This window comes from Nicotiana attenuata, unplaced genomic scaffold (genome assembly GCF_001879085.1).
Source record: "Nicotiana attenuata strain UT unplaced genomic scaffold, NIATTr2, whole genome shotgun sequence".
NCBI classification, from domain to species: domain Eukaryota; kingdom Viridiplantae; phylum Streptophyta; class Magnoliopsida; order Solanales; family Solanaceae; genus Nicotiana; species Nicotiana attenuata.
This window is the reverse complement of record NW_017670553.1, coordinates 418,921-435,825: the sequence shown is the minus strand read 5'-3', so window position 1 is coordinate 435,825 and position 16,905 is coordinate 418,921. Positions and strand designations below refer to the sequence as shown.

General features: G+C 36.1%; 3 protein-coding genes across 4 annotated transcripts; 1 reads left to right on the top strand and 2 right to left on the bottom strand.

The window, feature by feature from the left end:
* Nucleotides 1-523: 523 nt before the first annotated feature.
* On the bottom strand, nt 524-4,715 carry LOC109240896 (peptidyl-prolyl cis-trans isomerase FKBP18, chloroplastic). Its single transcript, XM_019407577.1, has 6 exons — nt 4,396-4,715; nt 3,569-3,639; nt 3,396-3,482; nt 3,138-3,287; nt 2,911-2,970; nt 524-915 (listed from the first exon to the last, which is right to left on the bottom strand). The coding sequence occupies exons 1-6, from the start codon at nt 4,637-4,639 to the stop codon at nt 850-852; spliced, it is 678 nt and encodes a 225-aa protein (XP_019263122.1). The 5' UTR covers nt 4,640-4,715; the 3' UTR covers nt 524-849.
* On the top strand, nt 836-2,468 carry LOC109240895 (uncharacterized mitochondrial protein AtMg00810-like). 2 transcript variants are annotated; one of them, XM_019407575.1, is made up of 2 exons: nt 836-924; nt 1,231-2,468. In XM_019407575.1, exon 2 carries the CDS (start codon nt 1,350-1,352, stop codon nt 2,289-2,291), a length of 942 nt encoding a protein of 313 aa, XP_019263120.1. In that variant the 5' UTR covers nt 836-924; nt 1,231-1,349; the 3' UTR covers nt 2,292-2,468. The 2 variants fall into 2 exon arrangements, with proteins under 2 accessions (XP_019263120.1, XP_019263121.1); XM_019407576.1 differs by having other exon boundaries at nt 850-924; nt 1,535-2,468.
* A 2,183-nt stretch (nt 4,716-6,898) lies between the features above and the next one.
* LOC109240893 (protein S-acyltransferase 21) lies at nt 6,899-12,181 on the bottom strand. Its single transcript, XM_019407573.1, has 11 exons — nt 12,098-12,181; nt 11,599-11,690; nt 10,521-10,634; nt 10,296-10,416; nt 9,733-9,935; nt 9,518-9,586; nt 9,146-9,217; nt 8,905-9,033; nt 8,460-8,540; nt 8,159-8,365; nt 6,899-7,870 (listed from the first exon to the last, which is right to left on the bottom strand). The coding sequence occupies exons 2-11, from the start codon at nt 11,641-11,643 to the stop codon at nt 6,959-6,961; spliced, it is 1,953 nt and encodes a 650-aa protein (XP_019263118.1). The 5' UTR covers nt 11,644-11,690; nt 12,098-12,181; the 3' UTR covers nt 6,899-6,958.
* Nucleotides 12,182-16,905: the final 4,724 nt, after the last annotated feature.

Below are 16,905 nucleotides of genomic sequence, written 5' to 3'. Positions count from 1 at the left end.
TACCTCAAATGTTAGTGACTAATTTATTAGATATAGAGGTATCCTATATTTTATAACTTTAAACTCCTACGATGTTTTATTTATTAAATCACAATCTTGTAAATCTCATCTTTCAAGGAGTAACGCTTTAAGTCCCCTCCTACATTATGTACAATTTGTTGTAACTTTAATAAAATTTCCCAAAAAAAAAATGTTATGCATGTAGCGGTTTTTTTTTATCTAGGCATGAAAATTGACCTTTTCTAAGGAGAAAAAACGGAGGATTTCTCTTAAAAGTTGCTCGGTACAGTAAGAACATAAGAGAAACAAATAATAGAAAAGAGAAGAAATATTATTTGCCACTTCTTACTTTTGAGAGAATAAAATAAATAAATAAATCCCTTATTCTTATTTCCACTCTCCCGACACACCATGATTTCTCTCGATCAAGTTAGACTGAGGTGTCTCTAAATTGTACTAACAATAACGTGGGAAGTTAAGAAGTTGTAAAATATACATACAAATAAAGAAGCAAGATAAAAGGGGAAACAAGTTACTTGTACATACAAACAGCAAATATTGAATAATTAACATGAAGCAAGAATCATGGGACAATATTTGAGCTTCTACATTTTAAAAGCTAAAAGAATGATCACTTGCTATAACTTAACAAAATGTTGACGAGAGGAATTCGCACAGTTGGCGAGGCATCCGCTTCTCCACCTCCAACCAATAGGTTGCGGTTCAAGTCACATGAAGAGCAAGCGAGAACTGCTATAGATTTCATATAGGTTGGGGTATATGAAAGACAACCAAATTTTTACAACAATGAAGAAAGGAAAGGCAAAAAAATCTTCTACACTCCAACACCTATTGCTTCCCTTCTGGTTTTATTACTTCCAAAAGTTCAATATTCAAGTCGAATGTAGCCCCTGGCTGCACCATGTAAGTTGAATGTTCATTAAGTCTCGGAAACAAGAGAGTTGAAGATAATCGATAAACACCAATAAAATCAAATAAAATATTGTGTATATTCAGCCAAGAACTCCTAGTAGAAGTGTAGTCTACGTTGAGTCAGGATAGTATTTGTATATGCAGAAAGTTTAGGGGTTAAAGTGTACAAATTAGAAGTTAGTACCTAACTTAACTAATGGGATATTAGTTAGTGTCTGTATATAAGTAGTTAGCTGAGCTTTCTTTGTAAGTTAATTCACTCTTCTCCAATCGTGAATAACAATGGAGATTTTGCAGATTGCCATCTCTCTCAATCTCTCATGCATGTCTGCCTTCCTTGAAATCTGATATGGTATCAGATTTACAGCATTACAGAAATTAACAGGACAAGGGCCAAGCTGCAGCAGTGTTTTAGAATGAAGGATCTTGGAGAATTGAAATTTTTTCTTGGGATTGAGTTTACTCGATCTGAAAAGGGCATATACATGAGCCAACGTAAATATGCATTAGAGCTAATTTCAGAACTTGGATTAGCTGGAACCAAACCTTCTAGCACACCATTAGAAGTAAACCAAAAATTGACCTCTGTTGATTTTGACAGGTTAGCTTCTTCTTCTGATGACAGTGCTCAAGATCCTCTCTTGAAGGATGCTGGTGAATACCAAAGATTAGTGGGAAGATTATTGTACTTAACAATGACTAGGCCGGATATATCATTTGCTGTACAAACATTAAGTCAGTACATGCATTCTCCCAAACAGTCTCATTTAGATGCAGCAAAGAGAGTTGTCAAATATGTTAAAAATGCACCAGGGCAGGGACTGTTGTTACCATCACCAGGTGATGGGACACTGAAGGCATACTGTGATGCTGATTGGGGAGCATGCCTCCAAACTAGAAGATCAGTCACTGGTTACTGCGTATTCTTTGGCAATGCTTTAATTTCCTGGAAATCAAAGAAGCAGGACACAGTGGCAAGAAGTTCAGCTGAAGCTGAGTTTAGGAGCATGGCTTCCACTGCAGCAGAAATTGTGTGGCTCATTGGTCTGCTTGGTGAATTGGATGTAAAGTTACAACTGCCTGTGGCTCTATTCTGTGATAGCAAGGCAGCAATCCAAATCGCAGCAAATCGTATCTTTCATGAACGTATGAAGCATATTGATATTGATTGCCATTTTATTAGAGAGAAGATAAAAGCTGGTATCATCAAGACTATACATGTGAATACTAAGGAGCAAATAGCAGACATGTTGACTAAGGGGTTGGGAAGAACACAACACCAGCATTTGCTTTGCAAGCTTGGAGTGAAGAATATTTTTCTACCCTCCAGCTTGAGGGGGAGTATTGAGCCAGGATAGTATTTGTATATGTAGAAAGTTTAGGGGTTAAAGTGTACAAATTAGAAGTTAGTACCTAACTTAACTAATGGGATATTAGTTAGTGTCTGTATATAAGTAGTTAGCTGAGCTTTCTTTGTAAGCTAATTCACTCTTCTCCAATCGGGAATAACAATGGAGATTTTGCAGATTGCCTTCTCTCTCAATCTCTCATGCATGTCTGCCTTCCTTGAAATCTGATAGTCTAATCTGTAAATAGATTATTTTTCCCCTATTTAGTGAGCGGAGCTATTAATGAACAAAAGTTTACACCGACTTTGGCTATAAGGGCACAAGAGACTCAATTAATCTCTAACGACTATATACTATAACTGGTCATGTCAAGAAATTTGGTTGGAGATTCTACACTAAACAGGCAAGCAAAAGTTGTTGTTAGGCCTTGGAACGAATACCAGGATTCTGATGGCATTTGAGCAGAAACAACTCTGTCAAGATAAACTCACTTCTAACTGAATGGCATTTAACAAATACAGTGAACTTATCAAGCTTGGTCGCCTGATTTCTCAGAATAGAATCGAACCACAATAATAGCTTTGCTAACTAACATAACAAAGAAGTAAAAAACAGGTGTGGTTCATACCGGAATCTCATTCATCCCCCTTGAGCCATACCCAGCTTCTGGAGGAACGATCACAGTCCTCTGTGCAAAAGAGACCATAAAACAAGCAGCAAGTAACGAGGTAGCTGTTAGTTATGTTACAACTTTTGTTTAACTTTCTTTTTGAGAAATCAGAGTTTGCACAATTTCTAGACAGAAACAATTAGAATTAAAATACGTGCTAAGGCAAAAATGAAACATCATCACACCTTTCCTCCAACTTTCATCCCTTCAGTTATTGTATACATTGCTTTTGGAGGTTTTGGAGCTGCTTGAGCAGAAAATAAACCATTTGGATTGTCCACAAAATCACGTTTCCGCTCTTTCCCTGGAGGAGCTCCAACCTGGAACTCATAAGGCTACTTCAAAGAGTAGAAAAACACATGTATCAGTGACGAGTGTAAACCAAGGGCATCAATACATGTCCATTAGTAAGATATTCCTGGTCATAAATCATCACAACATACCTGTGAAATTATACGATTTCCAGCCAACAATTTGGATTCTCGACTTGAAACTGCAGTAATATTACGATATAGACATTCAAAATGTACCTGCAGGCGTGGGGAGGGAAACCAGAAATAGGTCAATTTCAATTGAAAGTCAACGCGTGTGCAAATTACAAGAACGACAACCAAACCTGTACAGTGGAGCCCTTTTCAGCTACAGGACCTTTTCCTTCAAGAATATCATAGTATTTCAATCCATCAGCTGCTTTAAAAGCAATCATTAAATAAAGATAATAATCATGTACTCATCCATGATATTGTCAGGCTCTTTTATTAATAATTGGATTATTACGTATATTGACTACAACATTATTTTGATTTGATTTATATATTTTGCTAGTCCCTGAAAAGATTGGTCCAAAACTCAATAGCAATGTCAAAAGGGATGAGAGTTTCGGAAACTAACGTGGCAACAAAGCATTGGATGAGGTACAGAAATAATATTACAACAACATACCCAGTATCTCACAGTGTGGGCGGTGGGGAGGATAATGTGTATGCAGACTTTACCCCTTCCTTGTGGAGGTAGAGAGGCTGTTTCCACAGACCCTCGGCTCAAAATTACATGTTTGCCAAAGTATCAAGCAGTACTTGTGGTCAAAATTCAAAAATTCTACCTTGAATTGTTGTGGAGTTAAATTAAGTGTTTGTTGTTAAGTACATAAATCATCTTTGCCAGCACTAATTAGAAGCTCATCAGTACAAAAAAGGAAGAGAGCACAAAATGATTAGCCACTTCAAGTTTCATCTCAATTTTTTTTTTCCCAGTATAATTCCACCTTTATCAGAACCTTAGTGTACTGTGTACATATAAGATTTTTGTAATAGTTGCAATTTTAAGACTATCAGTTACAGAACTTAGTAAATTGCATACAATGCAAAGATAAACTCTGAGATTAAGACTCAAATAAGCTCAAAGTCATGTTTAAGAAATGCAAAACTGAGAAGAGGGACTAACAGCTAGTTTGATAATCTTCAATAGGGATGTTCTTCTTATTGCGCCGTTCTCTGGCCAAAGATGGTTGAGGAACCAAATTGAGGCTCAAGGGCAACACAGAGATAAGAATTACAGATCTTCTAGAAATTGGTAAATGTAAAAACACCTGCTTTAGCTGCTGGTCAGTCTGGGCATTGGAGGAATTTGAATGGTGATGAGAATTTTTGATAAGGCATGATCCTTGAATGCTCAGTGTTGCAGCCATGGCTAAAGGATTTCAACAAGTAAACTATTCTGATTGGCTCTATCCAAACACAGGCCGTTGAAGGAGTTAAGGGGCGAGAGAGTCATTTCCTTTATAACAATATCCTAAGCCACCTCTTTCATCTTTTTGTTTTGATAAAGCAATAGAAAAAAAAATGTACTACTAACTTATTTTTCATATTAATATTTAGGTCTGATATGGTTTGGTGTAAACATTGAGACCGTGCACAGGTATTTTTATACGAGGGATAAGCAATAATTAATTCCGAGATTAAATTGAGATGACTTTATCTCATATTTGATTGGGATAAAATCATGGTATGATTAGCAATCCCGAGATTGTAGTATTTTTTTATTCCTATGGGAGGGTGGGATAACTAATCTCATATAGAGATGTCAAAACGGACCAGCTCAGCCCAACCCAGCCCAAGCCTCGTGGGCTTTTAAATTTGACGGGCAGGACGGGCCGGCCCGCCATATAAATAGACCTTAAAATAGCCAGCCCAACCCATCCCTAAGAGGGCCGCGGGCTAGGGCGGGCCAGCCCTTCAATATTTTTTACAAAAAAGAATTTCTTTAAATGTTTATATATTTTTTCGTGACGTAGTTGATTAATCATGTAAACAACTTCTGTTTGCTTAGAGCGTACAAAAAACTTGATATTTGACGAGGAATCTCGTAATTGAAATGCAAATTCTCTATATCTCTAGCTCTTACATGAATATTGTCTTAATACTTTTCTTTCATTTTCCTCAGATTCAGGGATTGCTTCAATAAGTTTATATGTTGTGGTTTTTTAGTTTAGGATTAACATCACTTGCTGATTTCATCATTATAGTCCATAAAATTTTTAAAATTCCTGAAATTTGCTAGTGGTCAATTTTTTTTTTAAATTTAAAATAGATATTTTTCTATTGAAGAGTAGTTTAAATATTAATAATATTTAAAGTTATCCAAACTGATCGTTGGCCACTTAAAGTAGTATTTTCTTTTGAAAAAAAGATTATTATTGACCACCTAAAACTTTTCAAGTTCGTTATTAATTAAGCAAAAGAAAAACTAATTTTGTCATATTACATGCATGTCAAAAATCTAAATTGTAGTTGATATGGAAGGTCAATGAGCAATCTAGGGTTGCGGAATGGGGATTATAGTTAATAGTTTTTTTAGTTTTTACTTTTTTTAAATATTTAATAGTTAATTAATTTGAACTTAATTATTTTTTTGGCCCACGGGCTGGCCCACGTCCAGCCTCGGTCAAGCCTCAAGGGGAGAAATTCAAAAATAGCCAGATTTGCAAGTGGTCGTTCAAAAATAGCCCAATTTCAAAAGTAATCGAAATTTGGCCACTTTTCATGTAAAGATAAATCTAAGCGAAAACACTGTTCAAAACCCGAAAAATACGTCAGTATATTATGCTGGAGTTCCAGCATAAGTATATTTGAACTCCGGCATATTATACTGGAGTTCCAGGATAAGTATGCTGGAACTCCAGCATAATATGATGGAGTTCCAGCATAAGTACACTAGAACTCCAGCATAATATACTGGAGTTCCAGCAAAGTATAATGGTCCAGCATAATATGCTGGAAGTTCATACACAAGTGCTCGAATCTCCAGTATATTATGCTGGAACTTTTCGTGTGTTGGAGTTCCAGCATAATATGCTGGAAGTTCATACACAGGTGCACCGAACTCCAGTATATTATGTTGGACCGGTCTCTGTTGCAGCAAAATAGTGGCTATTTTTCATTGACTTGGTAGCTGGCTATTTTTGAATTACCAGTCCGAAAACTGGCTAGACCGTGCTATTTTAACCAAGGGCCAGCGAGCTGAATGGGGTCGAGCTTATAAGCCTCCGATTTAAGTGGGCTCAAAAAATTCTAGCCCAACCCTACCCAAGTAGCGAGCTGGGTTGGGCTAGCCTCACGGGTCAAGCCCATTTTGACGGCTCTAATCTCAAGATAACTAATTTTGGGATAATTAATCATGGGATAACTTGTTTCTCAACCAAACAACCCTAATAAACGACCTAAATGCACATTTTGGAACAGACTCTTTTCCATGTTAATTCTTGCAATTATTACTTCCAAGTCAAATTTTCTCTCTAATTTCATTTTTCTTTTTCTTTTTTAATCTTATCGTAAATTAGCCTATCGAATTAACACCATTTCTATTTTCTCTCCGAGTTGGAGTGTCGTGAACGAAACAGACAGAGAGATATATGGAGAATCTAACTGTAGATGCTACGAGGGAAAGATTGAGAAGCTGAAAATGGACACCTAACTGTATTTTCATAAAATAAACAAGTAATCCAATTCTAGTCTCGAGGTAATCGTGAAGAAAATTGATTTTGCTGGGGATCACTGGGAACAAATACAGGAAGCTGACCACCCCTTTGTGTCCTACCCTGATAGTAACTTCGCTGAGGACCAGCAGAAGACAGTGTACCACCACTTCTTCCCCCTCTGTTCACGTTCTCGTTCAGTAAAGGCCCTCCGAAAAATATAGATTGACCTGTGTATGTAAGCTCTGTTCCAGATACTTGGGAAGTAGAACCGGCACCCCTGGTATTAGCAGTAACAAATCGCCCGGCTTCTTGATCCCAAAATACTGATGACTTTGTATTCTCTGTAGTGCCCGTGTTGTTCTTCCTTGTGGTTACTCCTGATAAATTGTCGGGGGTAGGAGTTTCGTTCTCGTGGCATGCCTTTGCTGACCAAGGAGACTGATCTGCAGATGACTGATATATTGGATTGAAGTGGTCTCTATTGGAAACGTGATGCTGCAGCGCTAATGGAGAAGGGGTTAGGTTAGTGGCAAGAGGACTGCTTAAGTTACTCATGCTGTGACCACATGTTTCAATATCTTCCCTGCTGGCACGGCTGGGCGGATACGAGCTCTTGGAAGGAGACAACCTAGATGTCCCAGCTCTAGCATTATTACTGTCATAAAATCCGTGATTAGTACTTGCCGGACTGCTTCTACCACTCATGCCACTGGACAAATGATCAGCATCGTAAGGATGATGCTTGGCGCCAACTGGACGTAGAACAGATGACGAAGCTCTAGCCTTGGCACCAGCCTTGATTGCTTCATTAGAATCTAGTTTCGCAAGCTTCCATGCACTAATTCGGACTGGACGATGGGATAGCTTTTTGTCCTTATCTACTGCGTCAGGATCAATAGTTGATGGCAATCGCCCAGGCTCAAGGTGAGGAATAATTTCATCCTGCACGGGGTGTTTAAAGGAATGAAATTAGCATCATAGTTCTATAATCCGACTGCTTTCCTCAAGTACAAAGGATGAGCTTAGTCATCTCCATATGACAAACTTATTTTTAGCTGAAAAGCAAAACCAAGCACCAGAGAAGGGACAACTAACTGAACTAAAACTGTTGAAGAAGCAGAAACGGATGACATGTTTGGAGTTTAAAGTTAATGTAAACCATGGGTGTCTTTTTAAGATGGACGGCTGTTGGTCACTTGTACAAAACTAGAAGCACGAAAGAAGTATAACCTGATGGTCCATGAAGATTCTTGGAGGAGTACACCAAGCACCTTTATGTTGCAAGCTCATCCCAACAGAACTTCTCCCACTGATGGCAGTCACTGCAGAACTGGTCGGTGATGATGGCAAACTCTGCTGATCACCTCCGTCTACAGAGGGTCCAGGCGGCTCGCTTTGAGATCTCATCGCAACAACATACTCGTATGTTGTAATACCCTGCAGTACAACAGAACCAGAATATCTTTAATATATAAGCATGCACATATAGAAATGAAAAACCGAGAAGGAAAGAGGATTGGAACAGACATACCTTACGAATGAGAATAAGGTGGAAAAAGAGCAATTCACTTAAAGGCACGGTTGCAAGGAAAGATACAGCAGTACATAGGGCCTGAAACAGAAAAAAGATTAAACCCAAAGAGAACAAGAAAGGGCACAAAATATGTTATAAAGCTGCTACTATTGGAACAAATTCCGAGCAGCACTATATGCCATATATATGGTGATTCTGGCACAATGATTTGCACACTTTCAAATTTACGACCTGCTTCAAGGGCCTTGCTACATAAAATGTTACGATATCTTACATAAATGTATGATATCTTTCCTTCAAAAGGTTTGGGATACATACAGCTCCCACCAATAAATTAAGGTCTAATAAAGACAAATTAGAAAATGCAGTACACACAGAGCGTCCAGATACTAACACAACAATCAGAAAAGTTTTTTTGCTAGCAACAAGCTAGCTTACGTACCACTACGATAGCAAAAGGAGGTCTAGAGAATCCTTCTCCGAGCCTTTCTGTTATCTGATTTTCTGTAGCTTTCTTATCGACAAAGCATCTAACTAGGACTGCAATGCCCACTCCGCATTCAAAGACAAGCTGACATGCAAAAGAACATACTTAATAAAGAAAAGGGGAAGGGTGAAGAAATGATTATACCTTGTCAAACTTAAAAGAGCATTTAAAATGATAGAATCTCAGTGTGACTTACCCAGACAAGGCTGGAAGCCATCAGGCACACAAACGTGATATAGTTTTTCCTTCCCACACAGTTATTCAACCACTGTAAAAAGTAGACATCCAAAATGACACTTAATGTGATGATAATAACAGAAAATCTACATAACTGCAAGAGGGGTATATGAACTAGTGAACACAATTAACAGCATGGGATGATTATATATATATATATATATATATATATATATATATATATATATACACCCTTGTCTTGATCTCCTCAAATGGAAATCAAATTCAGCATATTCCTCCAATTCAACTCATCATGTCACGTCAAAGTGAAACACAATGTGTTTCGAGCAACGGAAAATTAAAGGAGAAGACAAATCATATTTCAACTCACACGGCAGTGATGATCAAATCCATCAACACATTTGTCACAACTTCTACAGTGTTTGCTAAACTTTCGAACCTACATAAGAAAGAATACCTTATTCATGTCCACTATATCCAATAAAAATCTAAACATTTGGATGTAATTGCAGGAGAAAATATACTATAGATGCAGGGTAGGTTAGAGAGAGAGAGAGAGAAAGAAGCCGATGAGAAGTGGTATACCTCAGCATTACACAATGTGCAGAACAAAGCTTCTTCATCTCCACTCTGCTGCAGCAATTGATCATCCTTCCGACAGTCTTCAATGAAAAAACAACAACAGAGGACCCCTCCAAGTTTTCCACAGCAACCTGAAGCATCCCTTGCAGACGTTCCTCCATCTCGAAACCCTTCCTTGTTGGGACCCTCAGCAGCAGATATATCACCTAACGCAAGCAGTTCAAGATGTCAAAAGAAGATAAATCATGGCTAAATTACAAAACAGATACCAATGATCCATCTTTCACCCGCTCCATCCCAACAGGATGCAGCAACAAAGTCTCATGCATAACACTTGATAGTTTTTTTTCCTTTTTTATCTATTGTATTCTTATTGTATTCTCAAATATCTACAGGGTCAAATGTCAGGGTTTACTAGTTATCTTCAACTCGTATCTAATAAACATTCTTCAATTACCAACCAAAAGAATAATTCAGAGTATCTTCAGGGTGTTCTAGTTCTGTTGAAGACTTAACTTTATCAAACGACGCTGAATAAGAGGATCATATTGCAACCAAAAACTAACCAGGAAACTCTCTTTCATTGTGTGACTGATAGGCTGTTGACTTCTCAGCTTCAATGAGAATCCCAGGATCAGCAGGATCAATTGCTGTGCATCTGACATAGAGCGTGAACACACACAGAGCCTGAAAGCAAAAGTCAAAAGATGACAAAAAGTAACAAGAAATTGAAAGAGGAATAGAGTGTTTGCAACAAAAGTAGCAAGAAATTCCATCCCTATTGCACTCACCAAGAAGGAATAAACACCAATTGCTATGTACTCAAAGATGTCTTTTCCTAGAAATGGAGCAAAAAATGCATAGAAGGCAACAGATAGCAGGAAGAAAACTGTTATAGCCACAACCTGCACAGCAACAGGGAATAATCAGTAAACAAGCTTCAAGTTGCACAACAACAATAGATAATATTAGTTAAACATAAAGGCTGATAAAATATGATGTCACTAATCATCAGCAAGACTGCACCTTCCATAAGAACTTGAAAGTGAAACTTGGAATTCAGAGACTTGGGGAATAGGAAATGAGTACAGAAGAAAGAAATGTGTGCTGATCAACACAATCCCCCACCCCACCCCACCCCCGATAAACTACTTTACTTTGTCAGATGGACGCCAAGAAAGGATATCAGGGGGAGCAACCTAAAAGGATACATATGGACAGTTGTATTAGCCAATCCAGCGAACGTGATTCAGAGCTAAAACCTCTTTAGACTAAGTTGTAAAGTTTGTCTAACAAGGAACTTGATGAAGCAGAAATGCATTATTGCAAAAGGTTGATCTCAGTCACAAAAGTTCTAACCTTGTTACAATGCGGGTTATCCCCATAAATTTTGAAACTTGTCAGAAAAAAAAAAATAGCTCTAATGGTAAAGAAACCCGTCAAATAAATTTTCTACCACAAACTAAAACTTAACGCCTTTGCTCCAAATTCAGAACAGACCCAAAACCAACATAAAATTTCAGATAAAACAAACTAAAATTAAATGTAAGTCAAGTCAGATTCCTTCTCCAAAGTGAAAGATCGCATTTATTTTGAGATTGTGAAACACTAGAAGATACCTTAGTAAATCAAAACTAAAAATTATGTAAATTCCAAATCTACAAAGAAAAAGTAACTGAGGCATCACTCAAAAAGGAAATGTAAAGAGAGTCAAAGTGCAGTTGACTAAAGAAACAATCAGCAAATGCCAACAAACTACTCTACCACCAAATCAAAACTCCCACTTTAAACACCCAAAAAAGATCTAATAACACCAACATTATGACTTTACAAGTGATCCAAAGTAGAAGAAAAGTAAAAAGCAAGAACCTGAAACGAGTGAGCCGGTAGTTGCCACCCATGTCGCCGAGCCATAGAAAACCCGAGTTAACTCAAACCATAAACTACAATAATGACCAACACTGCAAATTGTACCACAATGTGAACTAAATTACTAGTATTGAAACTAAAAATTGTTGCTTTACTGCTGCTATGAACTTATTCTAAGAATATGATATGAAAAATGTGAAATTTAGCATCGACCCAGATAATAATATTAGAAAATAAAACGACCCATTAAGATAGATTTTAAGTTCTAGGGTTTGAGGAAATTGAAGAAGATGAAAAAATGGAAGAAGTGGCCAAGTGGGTGAGGAAAATAAGGAAAAAAGACACTGGTTATAGAAATGCATAACAAAATACTATAAACATTATGCAGCAAAGTGTAACTAAAGAAAGAAGAAAGTGTTTTTTTTTTATTTTTATTTTCGGTTATAGAACGATCTAAATTTTTTGACTATGATACACTGCCGGCTTCTTTATTTCCTACCTTTCTTCTCCTTTTCTTTCGCCCCAACTTTCTTCCTTTTTGTTTACGAAATATTATTGTGCTTCTATTAATCTTGACAATTTTAAATTTTGATCCTCCCAATATTTATTTAGGTTTATCGAAAACAATCTTTCTACGTTCACAAAGTAAGGTAAGGTCTACGTACACATTACTTTTCGCATGTCCAACTTGTATAGGATCACATTGACTATGTTGTTATTATTGTTGATGTTCTATTTCTGAAAAAATTATACAGATTAAATTATGTAATATAATGATGAATATTAGCTTCAATTTTTATCTTTTAATGGTAATATAGTTCTAAAAATACTTTGAATATTTTTTTTAAATTCAAAGCACATGTTTTTATTGATTGTAATTTAAATACGATTAATAAAATATCACAAATGACCAAGATCAAATGTTACAGAAAAATGAGGGACTAAAGTGTAATGATCTATTTTGTTTATTTTTTCTCCTCGTGTTTCAATGTGGAATGTAGAATCCTCGAGCTACCAAAAGTGCAAGTATCTTCTTTCAGTTTACCACTAAGATTTTGTTTTTCTTACTGACTTTTGCTGTCAAATATTCTCTTGTACATAGTAACAGTATATAGTATTCCATAAAACGATGTGGTTCAGTGGATGAGACTGCTCTTCCCTTAATTAGAGGTCTCGAATTCGAGCACTGAGTATGGAAAAATCCTTTGTAGGGAGCGCTTCCCCCGAATGGGGCCCTACGCGGCGCGAATCCGGATATAGTCGGGCTCCAATGCGGGAACCGGACACCGGGTGGAAAACCAAAAAAAAAAAAGATTGTCCATAGGCAACAATAAACTTTTCCTGAACTAAGGAATAAATACTTGCCTCAATATATAATATGCAAAACAATTAACTTTTGTATCTTTAAGCTATGTCATATTTGACAAGTTAAGAAGCATTGTTTTCTACTAGACATGAACTTAATAAAGTGACACTATTTTAATTAACTTTATGTAAGGCACAAGAGTACTAGAAAAAGATAAGTGAAAGAATTTGTCAACTTTTTTGATGTAGTAGAAAGAAAGAAAAATAAAAGCTCAAAGAATTAGAGAAAATATTGAAATACCTAAGATGATAAAATTGAATTCTTTATTTTTTTCGTTTAACTTTGATTGTTAGAGTAACATCACTAAATCCAACATAATCCCTATAAAACCGATAGTTTAGTTGCTATATATATATATATTATATATATATATATATATATATATATATATATAAAAGAAAAAAAGAAGAGCAAACCATTTTTACTTGTTTGACGAGAGTTCAACTACTAGTAAAGAAAGTCCAATATTATTGATGATTTCTTAGGAGAGCAAAAATACAATAAGTGGCTATGCCGCAATGACAAGAAAAAAAAAATTAAAGCAAAGAAAATCCAAAAGATAATAATTATTAAAGCCAAGAAGCTAAAAGAGAAAAATTATTAAAGCCAATAAAATCCTAAAGATAAGAAAAAGTAGAATAATACACTAGTTAAATGATGAGTGAATAGAATCAATGAAAATGATAATTGAAAGCATGTGGATGTTTAGGTAAGTGTAACATAATCAAATGAAAAATAATAAACAGCTTTGACCTGTGGACATTGCTTAGAAAAAGTGAACTGTCCCTCCAATTAAATTAAAGTTTATTCTTTGTTTGTTACAACATGGACTTGGATATTTGTCTCAACTCTTAACGACCAAACTGGCAGGCTCTTACTTCAAGTTCATGATATCACTTTGTTTTTATTCTTCTGTAAATAAAATTATACTAATTGTTTATATACTATTATTTATTAACGGTGTTAATGATTTTATAAAATCAATTTGCTTTAAAATCAATAATTGAGTACATTGATGGGGATATATTCTTAAAAAGAGGATAAATAACCTATTGCTATCAGAAACTCGATATTTGATAAATGATTTATCCGTTTGTAATGTGAGTAAGCGAAAAATAAACCTTACTCACATTTATTGAATGATTGCAGGTTTTTCCGCCACAATACATTAAAATTTGATTCATCTTTTAATTTAATTATGTAATAATATATAGTACTATGTGTTTTATATTTTTCGATTTGAAAATATACTACGTGGTCCACAATATAATTGGAGGGTATTATAGATAAGGAATTTTCAGAAAACACTATTGTTTAGTGGCTATTAACTTTCAGTAGCTACCATATAAATAATTATTTACTATATCTACTATTTCGTTATTACGCAACTGTATTCGTTGTATTAACAAAATTCGTCTAAAAATAGGGGAGTCCAGCTGTTTAATAATGGAAAGAGAATCAATTGGCGTGTATCGCTCCTAATTTAACTCAACAAAATCAATTCTACATAAATTTTGCTGCTACGCGACTGTATTCGCAGTATTCGCGCTATTGTATTCATGAATGAAGTAGCGAAATTCGCCTAAAATGGGTGTATCTAGCTATTTAATAACGGAAAGAGGATCAATTCACGTGTATCACTCATAATTTAACTCAACAAAATTAATTCTACATAAATTTCGCTGCTACTGTGCTTATTTCATGTATTTGCGCGACTGTATTTATAAATATAGTGAGGTAATCAAGAAATATGGTGTATATTGATAGGAACAAACCTGTTGTTGTATGTGAAAGAAAGAAAAATAGACAAAATAAAAGAAAGAAAAGTCAAAAAGAGATGAAAATATGAAGTAAGCGCTTACGTCGACATTCTTGTGATGTAAGCGCTTACGTCTGCATTCTTATGATGTAAGCGCCTACATCGCATTCTTATGATGTAATCGCTTACGTCAGCAGGGTATTCAAATGCCTATAAAAGGGGTCTGCATTTTCATTTACAGATTATCCCTCAACTTATTCTTTCTATTCAATTAATAAAGAGCTATTCTTTGTGTGGCCATGGAGTAGGCAAAAATTACCGAACCACGTAAATCTTGTCTTGTTCAATTTATTGCTTTTCTGTTTTAAATATTTTTTCCCTTCTATTAGCCTGACACGCTTTCCAACAACTGGTATCAGAGCACAGACAGTGTAATTCTGGTAGAAAAGTACGGTATTGGTGCAGGTATTATTCACAAGAATAATGCGACACTATTGATCATCGTTACTATTCAGAGGTACTATTCACATAAAAAAATTATGAAAAATGGCATCGGAAGAAGGGAATGTTAAGATTGACAAGTTCAATGGCAAAGATTTTGAATTCTAAAAAATGCAAATAGAGAATTATTTGTACCAGAAAAAATTACACTTGCCTTTGACCGAGGTAAAACCAGAGACTATGGTCAAAGCGAATTGGGATCTATTAGATCACGAAGCTCTTGGTGTGATTCATTTGACGCTAACATGAAATGTGGCGTTTAACATCATTAACGAGAAGACCACAGCATGCCTGATGAAAGCACTATCAAATATGTACGAGAAGTCATCTGCTTCAAATAAAGTCTATTGATTTGTCGATTGTTCAACTAAAAGATAACAGAAGGTGGATCTGTCACGGAACATATCACTGAGTTTAATATAATATTAACTTAGTTGAGATATGTTAATATAACATTTGATGACGAAATCAGGGCATTGATTCTACTATCATCTCTACCGGAGAGTTGGTGTGCAACGATAATTGCAGTTAGCAATTCATCGGGAAGTACCAAACTCAAATTGAATGATATTAGAGACTTGGTTCTAAGCGAAGATATTCACCGCAGAGAATCAAGTGATTCCCCAAGATCTGCTTTTAATACCGAAAGCAGGGGGAGAACCAACCAAAGAGGACAGAGTCATGGTTGTGGCAGATCAAAGTCAAGGAGAAGAGGGCAATCCAAAAATTGCAAGGACATAACTTGTTGGTATTCACATACTTCTGGCTCGTTCATTCAGGGTTATGTTCTTCCTTCAGATTGACACTGAAGGATATACAACAACATTCGGTAACAGATCGTCGAAGATAACCAAAGGAAATTTGGTTGTGGTACGAGGCTTCAAGAAGGGAACACTGTATGCAACTGCAATACAGAGAGATATTACATCAACAGTTGATCATGGTCGTGATACAATATTGTGGCACTGGAGGTTCGGGCATATGAGTGAGAAGGGAATAAAGTTGTTGGCATCCAAAAAAAAGTTGTCAAACCTAAAACATGTTGAATTAGGTTTGTGCAAACATTGCATTTACGGGAAACAAAATAGAGTTAGTTTCTCAAAGGCGGGAAGGACGCCAAAGAAAGAGAAGCTGGAACTAGTACATACAGATGTGTGGGGACCAAATCCTGTGACTTCTCTGGGAGGCTCACGCTATTATGTCACCTTCATTGATGATTCCACAAGAAAGGTATGAGTTTATTTTCTGAAAAATAAATTTGATGTGTTTGTTACCTTTAAAAAATGGAAAGCTGAAGTTGAAAATCAGACAAGTCTAAAGTTTAAAATGTCTGAAGTCTGATAATGGAGGAGAATATGATAGTCAAGAGTTCAAAGCATTCTGCTTGGAAAATAGGATCAGAATGATCAAGACAGTTCCTGGAACACCGAAACAAAATGGCATTGCTGAGAGGATGAACATAACCCTGAATGAACGAGCCAGAAGTATGAGAATACATTCTGGATTGCCGAAGTATTTTTGGGCCGAGGCTGTTAACACGGCAGCTTACCTCATAAACAGGGGACCCTCTGTACCGCTGAATTTTGAAATTCCTGAGGAGGGATGGACAGAAAAGGATGTAACTCTCTCACATCTGAAATTTTTTGGTTATGTTACTTATGTGCATGTAAACTCTAATGAT